Consider the following 24985-nt stretch of genomic DNA (forward strand, 5'->3'; position numbering starts at 1 on the left):
TGAAATAACAGAAGTGAAAACTCATCAATTAGGGAGCTGGCACTGATTGGAAGAAATTGCCATAATTCTAGTACTTTAGCCTGGAAAGTAAGTGTATCTGTGTTCAGTGTGGGGATGGGAAAGGCATTTGAAAGTGTTTCATTAATGTATAATTTCATAAATATTCATCTTTGATACCTTCAAACAATATAATTAATTTGTGTAAAGCACAATTAGAAGACATATATATTTGGCCAGGCCAAGCTCTGCCCCCTGCTATTTTATTAAAATACCACACCTACCTCCAGGGGTAGGGGAGGCTTCTATATCCCCTTTCCTATAAAAAGTGTGATACAGTGTATATGACAGTATATATAGAGTGATTTCAGCAAAACTATCCTTTAATAAAGCAGCAACACAAAATTTCCCCAGAAGCCCCCACCCCAGGCCTTGTTTTGACCTGGCTCAGAAGCAGGGGTCAGAGCCAGGCTTCAGGGTCATCATAATGACCATGGACCCTCTGACGCTGGGAGAAAAAGTTCAATCAGTTTATTTTTTTTTTAATACTGCCCCCCACTCCCTACATTAAAAAAAAAAAAAAATGAAAAAAAACCTCACAGGTTCCTTAATTTATTGAAAACAAAAAATTAGACATTGTGACTTTAATTTTTATTAGACATATGTCTTTAATTAGTTCAACTACTTTCTTTGGCAGTTTTGTGATTAAAAAAAGAAGGGAGGGTTCTCACAGCATTACTGATAAATGATCTGAGATACTTATGAGAGGCACCTGTCCAAGCTGCCTGCCTATCCATCTCCTTCACCCAAAGGAGGCCCGAGCTATGTCTGCTCCGAGCACGGTCACAGGGACGCTGCTCTGCCAGCCTGTTCTCATCCCTGCCCCCTCTCTCGCTGGCAGCTACATCTGCACAGTACCCACAGGGCACTGTGCCAAAAAGCACGTTTCATCCTACCAGCTCGTCTGCCAGCCTGACCGGTTTTCCTTCCTCAAAGGCCTGGGCCCAGGTTGTCTTGTATGCCTGGGATAACCTCCCTCTATGCACCTAAGTTTACCCCACGCTCCGAAGCCACAGCTCAAACAACTTCTTTTCCAAACGAGAAGTTTCCTCTAATAGGGGCCAATTGTTCCACATGTCTCCAAAGTACCCTCAACCTGCTGCCTTCCTTAAGGCACCTCTGTAATCACTCTGCTATCTGGACACGGCCAGGCTGAGGGAAGTGGCTGCTCACATTATTGCAACACCTGGAGGACAAGGATTCTGAGTCATCGTGACCCTCGGCTAGAGCATGTACTACAGTGTCTGCTTAGTAAATACTACCCAAAGGACCAAGACAAAAACAACAGAGAAGTTCTATTGCTCTACCGAAAGTGAACACCATATATTAGCAGCACTTGGAAATTGAGAGGGTCGCTGAAGACCATCTAGCCCAATCCACTCATCCTGATGAATCCTGCCTCACAGATAAATTGGTGGCACGCTAGGTCCAGTTTTCAGTTCCTCCTGCAGTGACTCACCCACGACCCCTGCTGCCTGCAATCAAGTTGCCAGGCTGAACATAACCTGCCTTTGCTTCTTGTGGTGGTGGTTCTTATTTTTAATCAACAAATGTTTATTCTGGGCATACCACATGCCAAGACAACCAGCAACTCATCTGCTGGAAACCACCAGCACTAGAGATAGTGAAGAAACTAGGAATTAGAACAAAAAACAAATACTCACTGTCTCTACTGCTTTCAAGCCACTTCTCAAGGTACTTATTTCTTTGTCCAGCTCAGTCATGCTGTTGTAAATAGCAATGTTTTAGCAATCAACATGTGACTTACACATATTAAATATAAGATGGGTTTAAATATTTCATGCTTGGAAGTCCATACTAGTTTAATTTAAATGTTTAAAATTCCCTTCCATGCTCAGATCTCAAAGACAGACAACAGTATTTTAAACTCATGAAATGTAGGTATAAAATTACGTTTCTTGGCTGGGCGCGGTGGCTCAAGCCTGTAATCCCAGCACTTTGGGAGGCCGAGACGGGCGGATCATGAGGTCAGGAGATCGAGACCATCCTGGCTAACACGGTGAAACCCCGTCTCTACTAAAAAATACAAAAAACTAGCCGGGCGAGGTGGCGGGCGCCTGTAGTCCCAGCTACTAAGGAGGCTGAGGCAGGAGAATGGCGTAAACCCGGGAGGCGGAGCTTGCAGTGAGCTGAGATCCGGCCACTGCACTCCAGCCCGGGAGACAGAGTGAGACTCCATCTCAAAAAATAAAATAAAATAAAATAATGTTTCTTGTTTTCTGTAGCCAGCAGGTATATTTTATAGGTCAAAAATAGCAGAATAGAAATATCTTCCATCTGTACAAGAATATTTTATGTTTCAAACTCAAAAAAATCTCACTTCAGCAAATTACTCCATGTAGAAATAAATCTCTTGCTATACTTGGCTCCCTTTGAAAACAAAACAAAAATAAGTTCATCTGCAATCATGTTCACATTGTACTCTATATAATCAGTGTTCTGCTTTTCACTAAGGCCCCAATAATATGAACATTACAAGGTAATGGCTTAGGTAGTAATCAACAATGATTTTTCTTATATTAACTAGTTTTTATTTTCATCTTTTTTTTTTTTTCAATAGAGAAAGGTTCTCGGGCTTCTCCCATACATAACACTTTGTATTTCATGGCTTTTAAACATCAGAGCTTGAAACTGAATTCTCCCAGATAATTTACAACATATAAAAAAAACTCACCAGTACTTCATTTAATTTCATGCCTTATATAGTATATTTCTACCAGATTCCATGAACAGAGGGAAAAAATAAGCCTGCTCATTATACTTTTCAAATTCACTGCAAAAAGATGCAGTTTATGTTTTAAAAAAAGAGCCAAAAGAGGGAGGGAAAAACAGCAAGGAAAATTGCCTGCTTCTCAGTCTCTGAAACGTGGTGTGAAGTTTGTGGTAAAAATCTGGCAACTTTCCATTTTATTTTTAGTTTCTTCATTTGCATAAAGACTGCTTCCCATTAAAGAGCCGCCTTGGTTTCTGGGCATATGTGTGCACATGTGAAAATTATTAGCAACGCCCTGACACTTAGGTCTTCTATTTGCTTAGTCATGCATCTTTATTTAACTAAGGGTGCTCTTACCTGTGTTTAAAACACCTGCCCTTTAAAAGTATGAAAGTTAAAAATTTCATGCAGTATTCCAAAGAAGCTAGAACAAACATATATTCAAAAATTTGTAACACATTTGAGTGATTTGGATGAGATTCAAACTTTATTTCATACAATGTTCAGGGGAAAACAAATAGAAAGACTGACTTCATGCAGTGCTAACTACCTCAATGGCTAACACACAGTCCAAGTGATTTAAGAAGCTAACACTCACTGTAAGTACTTACTTTACTTTCGCAGCTTGAGGAATATCCCGCAATTCTTCATTTAGATTCAGAACACTGGGGTACTTATTTTCCACAATAGTGATGAGATAGTGCAAAAGGGTAATGTTTCTACAATTGAAGAAGAGTATTAAACATTTAAATTATTTTCATTTAAAGTACATAAATATATGAAGAGTTAATATCTGCATATGATTTATATGCTCAAATGGTAGAACCCACAATAATGCTATATTACCTGCATTAACGTTAAAATTTGGAGGTTCATGTAAGGCAGGGATTCTCAAGAGATGAGAATAATGGGAGAGCCTCCACGGGGATTACATAGATATATGTCAGTTTCTAAAAAGAGGGTAAGAATTACATTTTGGGCCCATAATGAGCATCTTTCAAAATCTGGGTAATGGGATGGGTGGTCTAAGTGAATCTGAACCACTGCCAGTGGAGATAAGCTCAAGTTTACCTTCCCACTAGATCCACCCTAAAATGGGGTGTGCCCTGCAGGTTCATAACTAATAGGCGGTGGAGTGGAGTGGGATGGGGTGGAGAGTGAGGGATGTTTATTCCACTGAAAAGGGCAGCTATTCTTGAGTCTAAAGTACAGAGCAGCAACTCACTGATGACAATTATTGATACTTTTTTGTTTTTTTGAGTCGGAGTCTCTGTTGCCCAGGCTGGAGTGCAGTGGTGCAATCTGGGCTCACTGCAACCTCCGCCTCCTGGGTTCAAGTGATTCTCCTGCCTCAGCCTCCCGAGTAGCTGGGATTACAGGTGCCAGCCACCACATCTGGCTAATTTTCGTTATTTTCAGTAGAGACAGGGTTTCACCATGTTGGTCAGGCTAGTCTCCAACTCCTGACCTCAGGTGATACATCCGCCTCTGCCTCCCAAAGTGCTGGGATTACAGGTGTGAGCCACCGTGTCTGACCTATTGACACTTTTTAATAAGGTTTCACCCAAAGGGTGGTCAGAAAGTTAGAAAGCCCCCTTTCTCGGGGCTGAACCTGGAAGCGGGCCATAACTGTCACCATGTGATATCCTCGCAACCCTGAATCCACTTCCTAAATTAGCAACACTTCAACTCCTAACTGCATAACTCTTAGTAGTTAAAACAGTTGGTTGTGCCAGCTCCCTCTCTGGTGGTGACAGGGCTGAACTCGGACTGACCTGGATTGAAAAGGCGAGCACGTAGGAAACAGTATCTATTAGGCAACCTGTGTTCCTCTGATCCCATTGTCACTGACTGCTACACATTCCTATCACCTGGACTCCAGATGCCTGGGCTAACCCCAGAGATTCATTTAATTGGAATGAGGTGGAGGCAGGCATGGGCATTCTTTAAAACTCCCTGTTGATTTTATCAAGCAGCCAGGATCAAGAACTACTTGTCTGTTGAGGTTAGAATTAGGAGGGTAAAAATACATTCCTTTAAAAAACATTTCCATAATTTAGGCAGTTTGCTAATTCACAGTGCTAAACCCCAGTACTCCCACTCATCTTTAACCAAAGGAATCAGAGTTTTCAAACAATTTCTTTTCTATAACAATGAAAACCATTTCTAGTTACCCTTGCCTTTCATAGAGACAATGCAATCCTATAAATCCTCATTTTTCTCACTCTCAGTCTCTCAATAATTAGAAAACAATTGCCCACCAAAGCAAAACAGTGGCCAACAATTTTGGCCACTTATTTTCATATGTTCATGTGCATCCTTCCATTTCATTTTTTTTTTTTTTTTTTTCCTGAGATGGAGTCTCGCTTTGTAGCCAAGGCTGGAGTGCAGTGGTGGCGATCTTGGCTCACTGCAACCTCAGCCTTCTGGGTTCAAGCGATTCTCCTGCTTCAGCCTCCTGAGTAGCTGGGACTGTAAGCGCATGCCACAACACCCGGATAACTTTTTGTATTTTTAGTAGAGACGAGGTTTCACCGTGTTAGCTAGGAGGGTCTCCATCTCCTGACCTCATGATCCTCCGGCTTGGCCTCCCAAAGTTCCGGGATTACAGGTGTGAACCAGTGTGCCCAGCCTCCATTCCAATTTTGCTCTTCACAGAACCTACCTGTCTGCCCATGTGATTCTTCCCTAAGGGGCACATGGAGCGAGCAAAATGCCAGCCACCATCACAAGAAAGAGTGAGGCTATTTTTTTCATTTTTTAAAAAGAAATGCTTTGCTATTGAGAGACATTTCAATTAATTTCCTTAACCATACACGCCTTTCTTGCTATAGAAAGGTTTAAGATGACGTCTGATCTTCCATATTTGTTTGCGATCCAAATAATACCTCTTTGAGTAAATGCAAATTCTTAAGGAAGGAACAACAGCAGCCACACATTTGATTCTTCCCTGGTCATTACTAGTAACTGAGCCTTCAATGCTGAGTGAATGCACCCTTCCTGCTGACTGTCCCACGATCTACACTATCTGATTAGATTCAATGGAACAACGTTCATGGGTGACTGCTTACAGGCAAAGCACTTTGCTAGGCATGCAGGTGTATAAGGCATGGGCGCTGCATTTGGGGACCAAATACTAAAGGCAGGAAAAAAAAGAGGAAAAAGAAAGATCAGAAATAGTTGTAGATTGTTCTTTTGAAAAAGCTTGTACATTATATAAATTCTGTAGTAACCTCAGTAAATAAGCAGATAATCATGTAAGTGCCAGGTTATTGGTAAGTACTGAGGGTAGCTGATTGCTTTTGCGTGTGTACAGTTGAAGAGAATGCCCTTCCTTAAAAAGGTAGCTGGCTCTTTAGGCACAAATAAGATCTGCTATTCCCCACTACAACCTCCACATAAGATCCTTCTGTTGCTAATAGAGCTGTGAATGGACCAACAACACAGGTGTCAAATACCTGTGAGGCCGAATACCTTGCTTGTTGTAACCATAGGCAAGCTGAATGAGCCACCTGACCCTGAGTCAGTTTCTTACCTGACAACAGGTGACAACAGTATTTGGCTTACGTACTTCACAAGCTAGTGGGACAATCAAATGTGAAAGTGCTCTGAAAAGGATCAAGTGTTTACGTTAAAAATAGGTGGCAGGGCTATCACAAGAGCTGCTCTTCATTAATCTATCTCTACATGATGCAAAAACAACAAATTCACACACTGCTTATTTCTTCTAGGATGGATTTAGGGTTGCCAGAGCACTATGCTTCACGAACCCTATAGAAAATATAGGGTAAAAGCCCTTATTAGTTAGAAATAATTAGGGTGAACAGCCCATATTTCTAAAAAGAATTTGGGTATGGAGAAGCTTACCTTAGAAACAATTGTGCAAGTTCCTTTGAAGTCAGTGAGAACCTCAGAGAAACAAAGCTCTCAGGGAAACTCGAGTTAATCTGCCTAATGACCCTACCCTGTTAATGACACAAGAACGTTTTCACATCTTTAGTGAGAATCTGTTCACCTAAAATGCAGCATTGAACACTTTCTAGGAAGCATTTTAATGAGACCTGCAATGAGCAACTGAGTATTAATAGCCAAAATGCATTTATACCTAAGTTTTTAATATAGTTGCCAGCTCCACTGTATAAGGAAAAATATAACCTAAAAACCCCAAAAGCTTCATATTCTAGCACCAACTATCAATTTTTTTCTTTTCTGTGGAACACAGTTTTCTATAGAGGGGTCATGGGGAGATGTCGAATGCTGGTAACATTCTGTCCTTGAGCTGGGCGCTGGTTGCACAGGTGTGTTTAATTTGTGAAAAATCATCAAGCCCAACATTTGTGATGACTGACCTCTTCTTAGTATATTATACTATAATAAAAAGTTTACAAAAAACTAATTTTTTAAAAAGGCAGGACAAAACAAAAACAACAGCAAAACTTAGAACAGATGATGTCCCTGTGGACCAAAAATGGATGAAGGATAATTGGTCCAACAGGAATATGGGAGATGCCTGCGGTCATGACAGAGGTTAGAGAAGAATCAAGGTCAGAGAAGGGAAGAAAGCAGTGAGAAAGAGAAGTTCTGACTGAAGACTGCAATGTCATGAAGGCTGAGGAGGACCAGAGGGGCACAAATCTGAGCCTGGACCTACATACCTGGCTCCCCCAAGTGTTGGAAGATCCCATACTTACTTGTCGATGCTGGATTTTGTGTCAGCAATTTTGTTTAGACTAGATATCTTGAAACCATATGCATTCCCTCTTTGACCTTTATTCATATAATTTCCAAATGCCAAAACCACCTCCAGCAACTGCTTGAGGGCACTGCTCCTAAACACCTCTTCTGAGCCAGAACGAATTGCTTCAAAATAAAACACATAAAAACACAACGATTACCAAGTGTTTCGTTGTTTGAAATCAAGACGTTTCAGTGATACCCATTCTAAATTCACACACCTAATAACAGATATTGAAGATGTAAGACTAAGTTGTTGGGTTACCCTGACCACTTTCAAAATGCTTAAACCAGAAGCAAAAACAAGGATAGGGAGAGCCAACTCAAGTTGTTACTAACACCCATAGACAGCTGCAAAATCCTATCCTTTCTCAGGCCTTTTTTGGCTGACTCATCAGTCATAAGCACTGAGGAATATCTAGAATAGCAATCCCATCTCCAGTATTTCTTTACAAACACTTACTTGTCTGGTATGAGTCAGGTTAACAGGAGTATTGATCAATTCCACTGATAGAAAACTGGTCAAATGTGTTACATGTTATAGCTTACAGGTGTCATAACAGGGATCAGAGCTTAGGCTGATGCATGATTCCAGCCTGCATTCTGTGGCTGTGCTCTTCAGTGGCCTTGCCCACATTTCAAACATTTAAAATTTTAAAAATCAAACCACACAACAGCCTCAAATCTTCCCTTTGACAAATCTACTCAGGCTATGTTGTAGGGAAGCTAATTACAGGTTTAATGCTAATAGCAGTGAGATTAATTCCTCACATCCTTGTAGTCAAAAGCCCAACCCTGTAGAGGAGACCAGGAGGCGTGCTGTGAGCTCCCGAGATTAGGGCAGTGCATCAAGCATTGACCTTAAGTAATCATCCCTCAGAATTTTAAAAGATTTTGAGCCAAAAAATAAAATAAAAAATCACCAAGGGGATCTTGTTTACTATACGCACTTGGATTGCACTTTCAAATGCGTTGTAATAATGAACATAATTTCCAATCTAGGCAGCTTGACTTTACCTTCCACTTTAGGTTTCACTTCTGCCACACGCTCTGCAAACTTCTTTTTGAAGTACAGCGATTGCAACCTTTGCTGATAGTGATTAATTCTGTAAGAGCAAACATGTACTAATTGATATTCATTTAAGATATCTAGGTTCACTTAGTGACATATGGAGGTGGAGGTACCTGGAAGCACCTCCCCCAACACCCACCCACACACATACATTAGTTGCTCTCATGGACAGGAACACAGGACATGAAGCCAGCTTTGTCTGGAGAGCCCATTTTGGTCTGACCTACAGGGGCTATTCGGCCTACTGCAGCAGAGTCCTTAGCTCCAATCAAGGCAACTGCTAAAAGAAAGTGGGAGCCTGCTGCTGCTGCTGTTGACTAAAGCCCCTCTCTCCTCCCTCAGAGTCCCAGGAACTCTTTTGAGCATAGAAAAGATAGAAGGGAATGAAAACATAAAGAACATCCTACTGCAAATAAAGGACAGTTCCCTACACTTCTCCGAAATTCCAAATTTCTTAACTTTCCATTTTACTTTCCAAAGTAAAAACTGGTCTCCAGTATCCTCTTCCCACATTGTCCTCTCCTCACTCCCATCTGCAAACCTCCCTCTGTCTTCACAGGGAGGACCCTCTCTGCTCCCCTAAAGGAGAAAGCTGTGCCTTGAGGTTCACTGAGAGTTTCAGGACCACTGGTCCTTCTCTAATGCGGAATCAATTTTCTAGGCCTGAGATAGCAGATCGACTTAGCTCATATGCCAAACCTAATTATGAAGCTGTGGCTGCCTCAGGGCTTTCTGGAGAAGGGTTCAGAGAGCTTGCCAAGGCTCCGTGGGAAGAGTGCCATGATCGATTAGTGATGTCTGCATGTGTCATGATTTGACATCTAGACCCTGGTTGTTCAGTTACATGGGCTTCAGACTGACATTGTCAGAATCTGTCCATATATATATATTTTTTCCTTTTTTTTTTCTATTTTACAACCACCTTGCCATCCTAAGCTACTTGGAAGTATGAGACAATATCCCAAGAAATCAAACTGGTGAGGAGAATGATACTGACTGGAATCAAGAAAAGTTATTACTTGATAAGGCCAAAGGGGCCCAGAAACAGAGATAATTGTGAAAAAACCCTCACCCTGGCTCATCCACAGGCAAGAACTGACATAAACAGAACAATGAAATTCCACATCACTCAGACTTGAGAAGATTTTTAGAATGAAAAAGCTTTCAAGTTAAGCCAGGTTAATTAGCCCAAACAATTCCACATGAATTGAAAATTCATGAAGCTTAGAAAGGGAAGGGACATCTTCACATTCTAAGCATTTTCAAACTCACCGGCTCATCTCAAAAAGAAATCTATCAGCCTTGGCCATCCGATCCAGTTCGTGTCTATGTTCCTCCAACAGGTCAATGTCACTTTTTTCGGGAACAAATTTCAAGAGCTGAAAAGTACACATGAATATTAAAACCGGGTTTATCACTTAAATCCATGTAGTAATTTTTCACCCTTTCAGTTAATTTGTCCAAAGATAAAATGTTAACTCTTGTTGAATTTATAAGCTCTGCTCACAGGTTAAGATACAACAGAAATGATGAAATCTTTTCATTTTTACTTGAAAGTAGTTAAATGGGTATAAGATTCATCCCTGGCACTTTTCTGTTCTCTACTGCCTCTCAAATCAGAATTGTGGGAGTTCTCTACTGGAACCTCTTTTTCACAGACCACTAGAAGCACCTCAGAGAGTCAACCTCATCAGAAGATGATACAACTGAGGTCCAGAGAGGGTAAGCCACTCACCCAAGATTACAAAGCAAGTTTGTGTAGTGATTAGAAATAGAACCTAGGTCTCTTGACTCCCAGCTCTACGCCTTTTTCTGTTACATCATGCTGGAATGAATAATTCCATTTGTAGTTTCCATTCCATTTTCTTATTTTTCTGGTTTATCTAATTCAATCTTTTTTTCCCCCTTCCACGTAGAGGTGGGTGAGAGGAACACAGTGGGATTTGATGTTTTTAATTTCGTAGTTTATTTTGAAGGAAGAAATGAGCATGGGATGTGGAAGAAATAGTAACAATATTTAAAACTGAAACAGTGCTTCTGTATGTGTCTTATTTCCTTTCAAGGTACACATGTTTTGGATGTGTATGCAAGACCTGTGGACTCAGGCTGTTTTGGAGATCAAATGCCCTTAGCTTTTTTTTTTTTTTTTTTTAAACATGACCTTCTTGACTTTGAGGCTCTCCCCAGAATTTGATGCTGGAATTAGATGATCCATTTAGTAACTTTTCAAATGTTTGTTGGATTTAACTGAGGGACCTCAGAAAAGTCAGTTAGTCAGGGTGTCATCAGCAGAGAGGGAGAATTGGAATTACAGGCAAGTGTTCTGTGAGGCTAGAATACATTCCAGGCAGAGGGTATACTGTGTGCCGGGGCCTGGAATGGGCAGCACAGCACTTATGCAGGTAGAAGGGCAGTGGTAACATCAGTGGGAGAGGGCAGGGTAAGCAAGGGCAGGGAGTAGCAAGGCCTTATAAGAAGTTCTGTCTTTACTTTGAAGGCACTGGGACATACCTTGAAAATCTCATGTAGGAGAGTGAGTTTACATTTTTTAAAAAAAATCGCCGTGCTTGGGGGATGGAAAAAGAATTAGAAGAGATTAAAAATGAGAGGGGGTCATGATTAGATAGTGGCACAGTAAGTAATCTAAGTAATCTGGATAAGAGATGATAGTGGCCTGGATAGGGTGGAGCTAGTGGACAGATTATAAAGCTATTTATGAGACTTGAATGGAACTGTCCTGACTTGATGGATTGTAGTATATGAGGGAGGAAGAGTCAAAGATGACGCCTGGGCTTCTGGCTTAGGCAATAACATAACTGGGACCCAGGAAGAGAAGGCTGGAGGTAGGGTGAGCCAGAATGGGGAGGAGAAGGTGAGTTTAATGTTCAAAATGATTGCATGGAACCAAGTAATGATTTCTATTAGGCAGTTGGACAAATGGGTCTGAAGCCTTAGGAAGATGCGTTTGGAAGCTGAAGCAGGGCATTCGTTTTAACAGGTAGGTTACTGAAGGTGCGGGTGTCAGTGAGATTAGGAAAGGTGCCGTCAAGAGAAAAAAAGCAGGGCTGGAGAGAACCAGTATTCAAGGGGCCAGGACAAGAAAAGGAAAAACCTTTAAAAGGAGGCCACGGAGATGCAGCCAGAGAGGCCTGCATGGCTCACAGGGCCACGGGAAGGCAGCATTTCAGCATGCAGCAAGTGGCCATGGGTGCCAACACCCCCAACAAACTAAGAAAAATGAGGACCCTGCAGTGTCCCCTGGCTCCAGCAACAGGGAAGTTGCAAGTGCCCTTGAGAAGAGCTCTAGGGAGGGGAGGACAGTGCAGCAGAGTGGGTAGAAAGAGAGTGTGGATGGTTTTCAAGACTCTGGCAGTGTCAGAGAGAAGACAGTAGCTAGATGGGGATGGGGAGTCTTGAGAGGGACATGTATATAAGATGTGTATGTGTGTGTAATGGGTGTGTGCATGAGGGTGTGTGTGCACAGTATGTGTGTAGGGGTGTGTGTAGGGTGTGTATGTGTGGTATATGTGTGTAGAGGCTGTATGTAGGGGTGTGTTTATGTGCTAAAGGCTGACACTTGAATGAGCTAAGAGTAGAGAGGGTGGGGCTGCAGATCTAGAAGAGGGGGCAGTCAATCCAGCTGGGGTCCTGACTAGAAGGAAGGAATGGGGCCAGAGCAAAGGGAAGGAACATCCCCTCCTTCCTAACGGGATGGAAGTGGGGGAAGATGGAAGTAGATGCCAGGGAGTTCATAGGTCTGGGGGCCTGATAGCTTCTAGGCATTTCTGCTCCTGAGTTCAAACGGTGACACTGTTCAGGACGTATCTTGTTCTTTCTCAGTGCAGGGAAGGAAGGGAGGAAGGCAAGAAGAAGGGAAGAAAAAGAGAGAGGAAAGCATCACCCCAGCCTCCCTCAGCTTGGATTTTTACAACTGGGCAAGGAAACTGAGTTCTAGCCTCAGGGATCCTTTCACTAATTTGCACAGTCCCCTCTCTCCCTGCAAACTTGTTGTGCTGAGCCCACTTGTCCCCTGTTCAGAATAACACAGTCAGTACATCTCTTTTGTTACCTAAAAGCGCACAGGAGCCACACTAAAACTCAGTTCTCTCTCAAAGGAGAGTTGTGGAAAGGACTGTACATGGGTAGTTTTAAGAGAGGATGGGGAGTCAGGCAAATATCTGGGAATAAGGATAAAGATATGTGTTCCAAAAAAGAAGAGAGCATAGCTCTCATCTGAGATCAGAGCTCAGCAGCTGCAAGCAGCAAGAGAGGAGGGGATGAAAGCATCCACCAGGCACATCCTAAATAGGAGTAAGGAAATGCTGGCATCAACACTTGTCTGGGAAGAGTGTTGTATAGAGGAAACGGAAGTAAAGAACAAACAGTAAAATGGGGAGGAAAAGAAAGAGCGTGGGAGATGATCAGAGAGCAAGACACACACAGAATTATCAGGAGAGGCCAGGTCAAAAAATATCCTACTTGGCCAGATTCTGCTTCAGTAGACTGGTTTTCTCTCTTGCATTTATTTGAAGTACATTCTATTTGCACTGCAGGCCCTTTTGGCAAGATTGTGAAATCCTTTCCCTCAAGGAGGAATTTTGCTGGATGCAATTCCATAGTAAACAGATCTTGTGGAATTTTAAAACATACGACCTTGTCAATAGCAGCTGAAGGCAGGAGGACTAAAGTGGCTTTACACATAGTCCTTCACTCTGGGTTAGCACATTGGGCGCAGCAACTTGAAGGCCAGGGTTACCTGGGAGGGGCAGAGGGAGCTAGGCTCCACTGTCCCAGAGCAAAGACTCTGTGTGACTGGTCTACAGCGAGGGAGGGAAAGGTGTATGGAGGAGCTAGAAGATGCTCTCAAAATAAATTTTATCCCAGGGAATACTTTTAAACCATTCATACACAGAGCACCCCAAGAGACTTGATAACATAATCATTAACTATTTTGATAATTAAATAAAACCTTTAAAGGACAGTATGAAGAGTTTTTCCACAGCAAATGTGAGGATTTTCCCCCAGGACTATTACAGCTGCAGAGGTTGCAAGGAGCGGGCAGGTCCATTAGGGAGTGACTCTGCAAACATCATTCCTCCCTGCATGGTGTCTGAGACCTTCGAGACATCAGTGAGAACCATGGAAAACACACATGCAGATAGACAGGCGCTCTACCCAGAGCAACTTTGCCACTCAGGATTACTGTTAACAACACAAAATACCCTTATTCTCTGCTCTTGGAGCAAGGCACGCCTACAGATGCAACTGGAGTTCGGTCTAGAATCCTAGTTGCTTGTGCCCACAGTTGACCTTAGGTACACCTGGCTCTAACAAATGTGGACTTCTTGACCAAAACCATTCAAAATGTGAGCCCATCCCCAAAACAATGAGACAGAAGGATGGAACAGTCTGACAGCATTCTGAGACTATCATCACAGAGCACAGAAAAGTTAAGGCCCAGACCAAGGGGCAGAGGGCAGAGACAGGTGAAAATCCCTAGAATATGTGCGAGATCAACAACATTGTTATTTGGGGACAAGTAGACAAAGAAGCCAAACAGCCCATGACCCAGTTGCAGTGGCTACAAAGAAATGCTATAAAAATACTGGCTGCTTGGTCATGGATAACAAAAATTATATCAAGATACTATGGGCAAAGATGTATACTGACTGGGTGTAAATCCCATTCTTGCTACCCCTGGCATTTAAATTTACTGCTATTTATGACACAAGAGGGTGCTGTACAATGTACAGAGGTTAGAACTTAGCCCCAAGACATTTACAACTGCCTTGTGACAAACATGTTTGTTCAGATACAGATGACCGTGTGCGGCTTTAAAGTTCATTTTCATGGCTGTGGGTCTGGTGACCAAGACACAAATTAGATTTAGAATTTAGTAATGAATCAGCTTTTGTAGTATCGTTTGCAATCTCACAGTGCTAGTGAGATTCTCAGTGTTCCTGTGAAACACAGACTTTCTTCTAGAGCTAGATTTATATGATTTACTGAGGTATAATGACATAATTGCAGCTTGAGGGATGCTGTGGGTCTCAGGCATTTGACAAACGCGATCTTCCTTCTCACCCATCAGTTTGGGAGGCAATGAGAGAATAAGGTCATTAAGTTTCCTAACACAGTCACATGGGAACTTGGTTCAGCCACCTCATTCATAGATGAGGAAATGATCCACTAGCAACAACCGGATGTTCTCAACATCCCTCTCCCTGTTGATGGTCGCTTTTCACTTCTGCTCTGAGATACATCTGGTGGCTCACCTGTTCCAACATGTCCTTGGGCAGATCTTCCTGTTCGTCCATTGTTAGAATTGCCCGTTTGATTTCATCATTGGATAATTTCAACCTGGAGAAAGAATATTGTTATTAACCATATTGGTTTGAGTATTAAAATTTAACATAATTCATTTTGCTACGCCAGCTGCTGATTTTCAAGTACTTTTTTCTTAAAATCTCTCAGTGAAAGCTTATTTCCTGACAATATTGCACCTAAAAATAGGATTTTAAAACTGCTTTTACATTCTTTCAGGGCTTTGTAATGCTCTGCTAACACAGAGGACAAAGCTGCTATGTTCTATGATTTAGTTTCCTTAAGCAAAGCACTGGAAGATTAGAACTAGGGAAAATACCCACACACAATTGTTTTCTTTTACATTTAGGATCCATGAATTGCAAGTGGGAGGACAGAACTAAGTTTCTGACCTGTTTATAGGTCAGGAGTGTTTAAAGTTTGCTATCAGGTAAAAAATGGATTTTGAGAAGGTTAGAAACTACATGTTATTGTTAAAAAGTTGAGCAACAGATAATATGCAAAATAAAATGTATAAGTACTTCATAGTTAAGGCATTTTTTTAATAGACAGAGAAACTGGGGCCCAGAATGGCCAAGTGATTTTTCCAAGATTAAACATAAAAAACGACAGTAACCACAAACCCACAACTCTTGACTGCCAATCTGAAACTCTTTATATAAAAATCCCTTATCTAGTTAATGTTTCATAGGGAAGGATTTAAGCAAAAATACAAATCTGTTTCCTCATTTTCTGTCTACCATCAGCTTAAATGATTTACTAATTTAATCAGGAATCTGTGTCTTGATTTTCAGAACAACAAAGTATTGACTGTAAAATATAACATATAATGTTAAAATGTATTTTTATTAGATATAACAATAGTCTTACCCAGGGCAAAAAATCTTGATCACATTATTAGCCGCAACAAGAGAATCACTCCTTTGTTTAATTTGTAAGCATTAGACCCAGACTTTTCCTTTTTTTTTTTTGATAGAAATGGGGTCTCACTATGTTGCCCAGATTGGTCTTGAATTCCTGTCCTCAAACAATCCCCCTACCTTGGCCTCCCAAAGCACTGGGATTACAGGCGTGAGCGACCATGCATGGTCTAGACTTATTTTTAAAATCTTACTTCCTTACAACCTAAAACTAATGTGGCATATTAACATGACTTGATTTGTTCTTTGAGTCTATGCTCTTAAAAAAGCATCATCATATTTAGGACTAGAGATAAAGACGTAAACACACAAATACAGAGCAAGATGTACACATGTCACATGCAACTTTTGAAGGTAGGGGCTTTGGTGTGAGACAGGCTGGGTCCGAGTCCTGTCTCCGATACTTCCTGGTCAGTGTGACTAGAGCAAAAAATTTTTATTAAGCCTCAGTTTCCTCATCTGTAAAACAAGGATAATAATAACTACATAACTGCATCCCCCCCTGCCTCCCCCCAGAAAGGGTTTGTGTTTGTATGTGTGCACATGAGGATTAAGCAAATGAATGCACGTAAAGTGCTTAGCAAAGTTCCTGGCCATAGAAAGAATGCAATAAACTATATGTACGTTCTACAAGGCAGAATTTTTTATACTAGAAAAACAAAGTAGCAGTACCTTTGTATCCTTAATGTTCATATGCAGCTAAGAACCCATTAAACAGTGCTTAGTATGGTAATTATGATCACTTTCTAAAGCACTGTCATACCCATTATTTCACCAGGGTTTCCTCTCTGTGTATGACACCCATGAGGCTGAGAGTATTAAGAAGGAAATAGAAGATGAGGTCCTTATTTTAACAGTGATTATAGTCATTGGGAGAATCAGATGATAAGCCAAAATCCTCAAGACACATGCAGATCAAGATGACGGCTGAATAGGTGAAAGCATGCACTCAAAGGCAGCGAAGGAGAAGAGAAGCCCCAGGTGAAGCTGGATGAGGCACCCCACCAAGGATGCCTCTGGCTTGTCTTTTTCTCTAGATTTGGGACCTAATTATGTTAAAACCATCCACCTTGCTATTTAAACTGAATGTTATTTCATGTGCCATTAGGTAGGGAAGAGAAGGAAAAAATTTGGGAATCCTACTGTACTAATACCATTCTCTTCTATTTCATGTTCTCAAACCCAAATGAAGCATCTAGGCAAAATGCAAAATTATTTAAGGTGACAAATAAGGCCCATTCTATCACCTCATCTGAGCTGTGGTGTCGTTATCACCCCTACGCCGTTACAGGAGCCCTTGCCCTGGCAGACTTCTTCAGATGGTTTTTGTCATTGTTGGGACAACCATTTTCTCATGAACATGTTCCCCAGAATATCGTGTTAGAAAATTCCCCCTGCTTAAATGGAACAATTTAGCTAAATTGGCATGGGTAAAGTACACAACAGGGAAAACACCGACTCGCAGCATCAGGGCCTCAACTGGGTAGCCCTAGACTCCAGGACACTAGAAGCCCTTGAGTCAATTTAAGTCCAAACACCATTGTGCGGCCATGCAAGGCCAAGGAATAGTAACAATAGGGAGGGCTGAAACTGCCACTAATGAAAACCAACTGGCTGTGAAAACATCTATAATCATGAGGAGAGCTCTGCTTATAAGAAAAAAAATAAATTAGTTCTGTGTCCTTTTCACACCAAGTTGAAGAAACCATTTTATGGTGTAGTTCTGCTGAGTCCTTCTGTTTTGCATTTAAAAGAAAAGGAGTTGAAAATCAGAGTGAGAACAATACTTGAAGTATCAGATTTGCATTTCATTAGCTCCCCATATGGAGCACAGAACTTCTTGCTTTTGAAATTGTATATATTTATGCTCCTCAACCCCCAGAGGCTGTCTGGACTAAACACTAGCTCTAATTCAAAACAATTTTAGTTTCTCTTAATGTGGCCCACAAAGAGACTGGAGACTTTAATGGCTAGTACTTAAGAAAATCTACCTGTCAACGTAACCCCATGCATGCGGCCTGTTGGATCAAAGAAACCCTACCTTAAGGGAAAGGGAAGAAAAGTATCCCGCCCTCAGCGATGGTTCTATAGGTTGCAGAGTTCTTAGTATCATCTGTCATCCACAGAATCAGTCTCTAATCTCTGTAATTAATTGCTTTTAAAGCTTGGCAGTGTTCTGAAGTGCTGAAGGGTGGCAACTTTTGAGACATGTACTCTAACTTTCTTTACAAGGCAGGAAACAAACCAGCCATCTTAAAACAGTATTCAACTTTAGGTTGCTCTACTCAAGTATTTCAAAAATTTGCCAAGAGAATTGGAACATCCAGGCGTAATTAAAATAAGTTAAGGATGGATGGCTAGATCAGCCTCAGCTCTGCTTCAGTGGATTTAGGCCAAATCCCCCTACTTTAGAGTAGCTTTTTGTGGTTTACTACACCCAGGCTGCCGTGCTAAGTGAGCATCTGGAAAAAAAGAACGGCAGAACACTTCATAAAATTGTGTTTTAGGTGGGTTCATTTTGCAATATAAACCTGCTTCCAAGTTGCTGTCTCCCATACCCCGCCACCCCCCAGCCTTTGGCGGAGAGAGGTCTGTTTTAGTATGTAAAACAGAGTAAATTTTTAATTGCTACATGTCACCCATACACACATAGACAGTAGAAAAGTTGCTTATTCCCTGAGGACCTGAGGAACAAATTCTCTAAGATGTGCCCATTCTACTCTCTTCCCATGAAAGGTACGGTCCCTCGTGCCTGTAGCTCTCCATTCAAATGCACACCTTTTAGGCCATCTCTTTCTGAGAGCTTCGAATGATTTGGTCACTCATGCTGCAAATATCCTACTCACTCAGGCATGGGGAATGCCAGCACCTCCTCCCTGCCTTGGCCTCTTTCCAACTGCCTGCTTGGCTCCAGACAAAGCTGTGGCAGGTGCCCCTGACCTAAAGGTCCACTGACATTTGTAAAATATGAGGAAGACCTTTAAGGTATAATCTTAAATACTGTGAACACAAGCGCTCATTAAAATATAGCGCATGGAATATGCCACAGGCTTTCACTGTGGTGAACTTTGGTGTAATGATGGCATTGCCAGGAAATAAATCCCTAGACAGCAAGATAAGAAATAGGGAAGTTCACCAGCCTTTGGGAATGAAATGATCAGGAAAGAAAGATAGTAAGTGTGGCAAGGTGGGAAATGCTGACATAATCTTTGAAACATTCCTATTCATTGTCCCTAAGCACAAAATCAGCCTTCAAGGGCTTCTTCATCTCTCTCTAGGTTGTCTGTCAGTCATCAGGTCTCACCTGGACAACAGAGACCCTTATCTGATGGCTGCCCTGGTCCAGCTGTTAACCCCTTCTAACCTGTCCTGCGACACCAAAAGACCAAACTAAAAAACCTTATTAAACACACAGTGTCCTCCTCCTGAACAAACGGCACCAGTTCTGATCCCATGGATACATAAACAGGACACTGGGCAGCTCCCATGCAGGCACCCTTCCCAGGGCTGCACACATCCTGGAGGAATTCTCACAAGCCGCTGAAGGGCTGCTACCTTCATGACCTTCATTTTATAGATGAGGAGGTTATGATGTGATCGTGGGCTGACTTATGCTCTTAGAAATGCACAATGCCTGAATCTCGGGCTCTCCTGCCTGGTTTCTTTCAATCCAATTGATAATTCTCTGCCAGGATTGCAGGGCTCTCTTTACTAGCTGTGCTTATGTCCCTCCCACGTCTTTGCTGCTCCACTCCTCCTTGACACTGCCTTCCTGACCCCACCTCTCGTTATATAACAGTCCTTGCCTTTGAGGCCCACTTTCTACAATAAGCCCTGCTAGTGCCCCTCCTACATGGCTGAGCTCCGTGTCCTTCAGTCAGACCAGTGTAAGCCCGGAACTGCACAAAAATCTCACAGGTGTCATTTTTCTTCTCCAATTAGCCACGTGCTTTCAAAGGCAGCAACGTTATCTTAACTTTTGGTACGTCCTGTGGCACTCAGCACAGTGCTGGGCAAAAAAATGCTCCAAAGTGGTGACTAAGGGAATAAGTATTGAAGACGTTTTCATATTTCTTTCTCCTTTCATGTCCCCAGCTCCTTTTCTGCATAGTAATAAATTGCCAACAAAAAGGGAAGAATGAAAAGTAAACTGCTGATTGGTTAAAAAACTAAATAAAATACAAATTATAATTAAATCTGCTTAATTTTTTCACTTTTACCACAACATTTAACTTGTCGTTCTGTGCTTTCCTGATGAGAGAGTAAAACAACTGACCGCTGAGCACAAAAGGATGGGGCACTGAATCATCCATGGGAGAGAGGGCTTCAGATCCTGATCAATGCAGCCCAATGGCCAACAGGTCAAATGGGACTCAAAATTACTTTGTCACACACACTTTTTAATTGTGCTCACTGTAATAACACTTATACACCAAACTGGATTTTACTTGATAATCTGACAGATATGAGGTCAGTTCTTAAAACTGTCTTAAAAGAGTTTAAATACATTCAAGTTCTAAGTCACCTCAAAAGTGTCAGCGCCTAAGGCAACAAGGGAATTTACATACCACAAATATGAACGACTTCCCTCAATAACAGAATGGAGAATCTGCCAGAAAGAGATGTAACCTTATCTATAGCTTGTGTAACTACCCTGGTTGGTACTTAGTACTACTGAATAATCTGTCAATAAGGAACGAGGTCACTGTTTTTACTCTAAAGGCATTTCAACACTACAGAAATTCTGGGCCAGGCACGGTGGCTCACGCCTGTAATCCCAGCACTTTAGGAGGCCGAGGCAGACGGATCATGAGGTCAGGAGATCGAGACCATCCTGGCTAACATGGTGAAACCTGGTCTCTACTAAAAAAAATACAAAAAATTAGCCGGGCATGGTGGTGGGCATCTGTAGTCCCAGTTACTCCGGAGGCTGAGGCAGGAGAATGGCGTGAACACGGCAGGCAGAGCTTGCAGTGAGCTGAGACCGTGCCACTGCACTCCAGCCTGGGTGACAGAGCGAGACTCTGTCTCGAAAAGAAAAGAAAAGAAAAGAAAAGTAAAGAAAAGAAAAGAAAGAAATTCTGTGACAGCTCCCTTTGCCAAGCGTTTTAAAGCATTCATCTGGATGGCACAAGCATAAAATACAGAGAGAAATTCTAGGATGTAAAAAAACTCCACAACTTTCCCAGTTAATTTAGTTTTGCTACTAGGAATACTATTTATAAAAAGGTAACAAAACAAATTGTTTACACTGTACAGCAGTCTTCCCTTATTGGAGGAGAATATGTCCCACGATCTCCCAGTGGATGCCTGAAACTGTGGATAGTATTGATCTTTACGTAGACTATGTTTTTTTTCTATACTTACATACCTATGGTAAAGTTTAATTTATAAATCAGGCACAGTGAGAGACCAACAATAACTAAAAATAAAATAGAACAACTACAACAATGTATTGTAATAAAAAGTTATGTGAATGCAGTTTCTCTCCAAATATCTTATTGTACTGGACCGTGAATAACTGAAACTGCAGAAAGTGAAACTGTGGATAAGGCGGGGACTACTGTAGAAGAAAAATAAGCAGACCTTCAAGTTGTTTTCAGTGGTGTCTTCCTGAGGCAGATAGATATTTTATCTAGCCTGAGCATAGTTCATGGAATAAAAGTCTGAATAAATATAGGGTATGGCCATTTACACAGCTTTCAGCCAGAGCCAGAAATAAAATGCTAACAGGATGGTTCAGGTTACCTTACTAGCTGCATTAAAATTCAAAACTCTCACTAAGGTTAAATTTCTCTTCACTGAAAGAAACATTTGCTCCCTGAAGTAATACATATCTGGCTAAGAATCAACTTCCATGAAAACCAAGCAGCAGTTCTTTGTGTTAAAAGAAATTCATTCTAAGAACATCTAAATAATAAGGACTACTACGTTTCCTCTCTTCATTCTCCCTGAAAAAGAAGTCGCCTTATACCAGCCTCAGTGCATACACAACATTCCTTCCAGAATGTAACTCATCTTTAAAGCCTCAACATTCAGGATTTTTACATCTTCACTCACTCCATAAGCATTCAGGGTCTTTGCCTAATGTGAAAGTTCCTTTTAGAGAAAAGAAGAAACTAGATACAGAAAAGCTATTTGAAATGCCCAGAACAACCTGACAACATTGCCCGAAGCTGCAATCAGATTCCAGGCTCCCAAATTTCCTTTCTTCTTTTCAAGTTCCAAGGCTGTGATGGTTCACTAATTATGAGAAAGATTTCTGAACAGGGCTGAACTGGATAAATTAGCATTTCATGGAGGTTTGAGATTTACATATCCTTTTAGCTATAAAAATGCTCAAAAAGAGCATGAAATCATATAACCTTGAAATGTAAAACGGTGACATTAGAAAGCAAAATAAAACAAAGAGTCTTCATCTGTTGGTCCTGATTCTGTGACAATGCTACTAAATGACCAAAATATCTCTAAGGCCAAGAAGTGTAAATAAAAGTCAAGTCCATTTTACAGGCTTTCTGGGAAGAAAAGATTGACTTATGATGTTCTGCCTTTAAATTTAGAAGTCTGTGGAAATTAAACTTTGAGAAAGAAGGCATCCAGCTCTGATATGTTCCACTAAGAAAAGTAAGCACCAAGAGCTGTTCTCATTTTAACAGAAGGGGATCCAAAGAACTGTACCTCAGCAGAGTACAATTAAAACAAAATCACTAACATGTGGTTTTGAGCCACAGAATGGAAATGTTGGTCCTACTGGAAATGTTTATTCAACATCAACAATACCTCGACAGAAGGATGTTGCAATTCTGAGCTCTCCGACCATCAATCACCGAAAGCTCTTTGACTTTAAGTTTGGAACTCAGAGTGTCATCAATGGCATCTGCTTCTTTCTGTAAAGAGCACGAAAGAAATCCATCAAAGTCCAACAGGGACCTTCAGACTTCAGACACACACTTTCCATTTTTGTTCACACACACATGCACACACTCTACACATACACACATGGGCAAAGCTGAGGTGGTGAGGTGGGGAGTGTGGAGAGATGGTGGAACTGAAACAAAGGCTACAGTCTAGTTGGTAAAGGGAAATAATAAGAAAAGCTGACCACCCACATTTGAAAAAGCATTATTTGGAAGAACAAAGTGCTTCTAAGTTGAAGATGCTAAGTGTGCATAAATTATCAGTGAGTGGTGCCCTCCCTTTGTCCCTCAAATTCCTATGGATTGCAGACAGAAGAACTGTCACTATGAATCAGGCTCAGCTGAGGCTTGCCATTGCCGGTCCAGCCACTTGCAAGGCCCATTCACCCCAGAACCATTTGCATCCTGAGCACTCAAAAAAGCTAAACGATAAAACCTCCCAAACATCTTCATGTACAACAGGAAGCTCCCAAAGCCAGATGGTACCTTTCATTACTCAGGAGCCTGATGGACAATGGGAAGGGGCAGTTTGAGGCATGAGTTCAGTTACCTGAACTAACAAGAAAACACTACTTGCATATTCTGTTGCTGTACAGAAATCTATAAGCTATGATGGCCAGTTATAATTTCAGGTGGAACAGACAAAAAATATATATAATATACTGTTAGAGTAAACTGAGCTTCAGGGGTATTGGTAATAATAAAAAGTTCAAGGCTAACTTGATAAATAACAAGTTTGATTTCATTAGCAGTGAGAATAAATTAAAAAGTTACAGTGTTTTAAAAATGTAAAAAAACTGATTATTAAGTAGCTCTTTCTTTTACAAAGTTGTATCTATATTTTACACAAAGAAAGAATCTTAGCTGAATTCTTCATTCAACTTACCTACAGAGTTTCCTCATTTGATGAGGAGGCTGAATTAAAGTAGTATCTCTCAAGTCTGTTTAAGTTCTAAAAATTCTATGTACTTTCCTACCAAGCAGCGTGAATTTATGGAGAACAGCAAACATTATTGGTTCTACAAACTACAAAATCTTGGATCAGACTGCTGTTTTTAACATGAGTCTGTACTACTGTTTAAATTTTTGCAGTTTAAAAAGAAAATGAATTTGTAGTGACGTGACTGCAATCTGGCTTGCTCAGACACCACGCCTATCAAGCATCGAAATTCAACTGCAGCCTATGCGATCTACAAAAAGTACTTGATTTCTATCAGAAGACAATAGTCCAAGTCTTATATACACCATCAAGCCTTTTTCAGATATTTCCCACTCAGGAATTAGGAGGAAAAAACCAAACAACTATATAAATTATTATAACAATAACAGTAGCATTAAAAAAAATAAGGAAACCAAAGAGCTCTAGAACTGTGTACCAGTTCAGAAAACAAAGGCACCATGGAATTTATCATATGAGGCACAATGTGATCGAATGTCAACTGTCTCACGCTAAAATTTCAGGCGAATCTCTAGATATTCATTTAAGAGTTGAAACCCAAAGTGGAGTTACCTAGACATGAGATTACACTATGTAAAAAACAAAAACAAAAACAAAATCCTGGATAACGAAGAGATTTCAAGCTTATAGTGAGCCAAGGAGTTATATTAAGCAAGCTTTAGGTAGTAGCTCACTTACCTGCTTGGAGTTACTGTTCACAAAGAAATCCTACAGCCATGGCAGAGGCATGGAAAAGGCAAATCAGATATATGCAGTTCAGAAGTCACAGCAACAAATGGGGGAAAGTCAAAGCAGTCAAGGAAACAAGTGATGTAGGGTAAGAGATGATTTACGCCCCTGGGATCATCAATGAGAGTTGATGAAGATGAGAAAGTTTGGCTGAATACCATGAAGAGCACAATACTAAGCATTCAGGGTAGAGAAAGACGATGACACTTGTCGTACCCCATTTTCAATGGTGGAAAATCAAATGCAGAAAAGACACGGCTTAAAACACCTAAGAAAGACCCAAGCTGGGAAAGGAACAAATCCTCTTTGAAATGACCACTGGCTCCATTTATTCAACATGACGATTTTACTTGAAGCAGGAGAATGTCAATCAATCCCATCAACTTGAGGAAACTATTCCTACTGTTAATAGGAAAACCAAAAATATATAAATAAATAAATAAACTTTTTTTGATGGAAATAATCTCCTGTCATCTTATAAGGATGGATTGAGAAAAGACAGGTTGAACAACTCAAGTCAGTAATATTAACCCTCAGCAC

The 24985-nt window shown here is 41.1% G+C and overlaps 1 protein-coding gene across 4 annotated transcripts in view; it reads right to left on the reverse strand.

The window, feature by feature from the left end:
- Positions 1 to 24985, reverse strand: part of DAAM1 (dishevelled associated activator of morphogenesis 1) — a 183755-nt gene that overhangs the window by 8778 nt on the left and 149992 nt on the right. For all 4 annotated transcript variants that reach the window (XM_033187876.1, XM_033187879.1, XM_033187878.1 and 1 more), the window contains 7 exons: positions 22622 to 22728; positions 14873 to 14957; positions 9870 to 9976; positions 8543 to 8631; positions 7483 to 7651; positions 3403 to 3510; positions 1722 to 1782 (listed from right to left, as the gene is read on the reverse strand). In XM_033187876.1, the coding sequence (XP_033043767.1) occupies positions 1722 to 1782; positions 3403 to 3510; positions 7483 to 7651; positions 8543 to 8631; positions 9870 to 9976; positions 14873 to 14957; positions 22622 to 22728 (726 nt within the window). The remainder of the gene's footprint in view (positions 1 to 1721; positions 1783 to 3402; positions 3511 to 7482; positions 7652 to 8542; positions 8632 to 9869; positions 9977 to 14872; positions 14958 to 22621; positions 22729 to 24985) is intronic.

This window comes from Trachypithecus francoisi, unplaced genomic scaffold (genome assembly GCF_009764315.1).
Source record: "Trachypithecus francoisi isolate TF-2019V2 unplaced genomic scaffold, Tfra_2.0 Lachesis_group3, whole genome shotgun sequence".
In the NCBI taxonomy this organism is placed as follows: Eukaryota; Metazoa; Chordata; class Mammalia; order Primates; family Cercopithecidae; genus Trachypithecus; species Trachypithecus francoisi.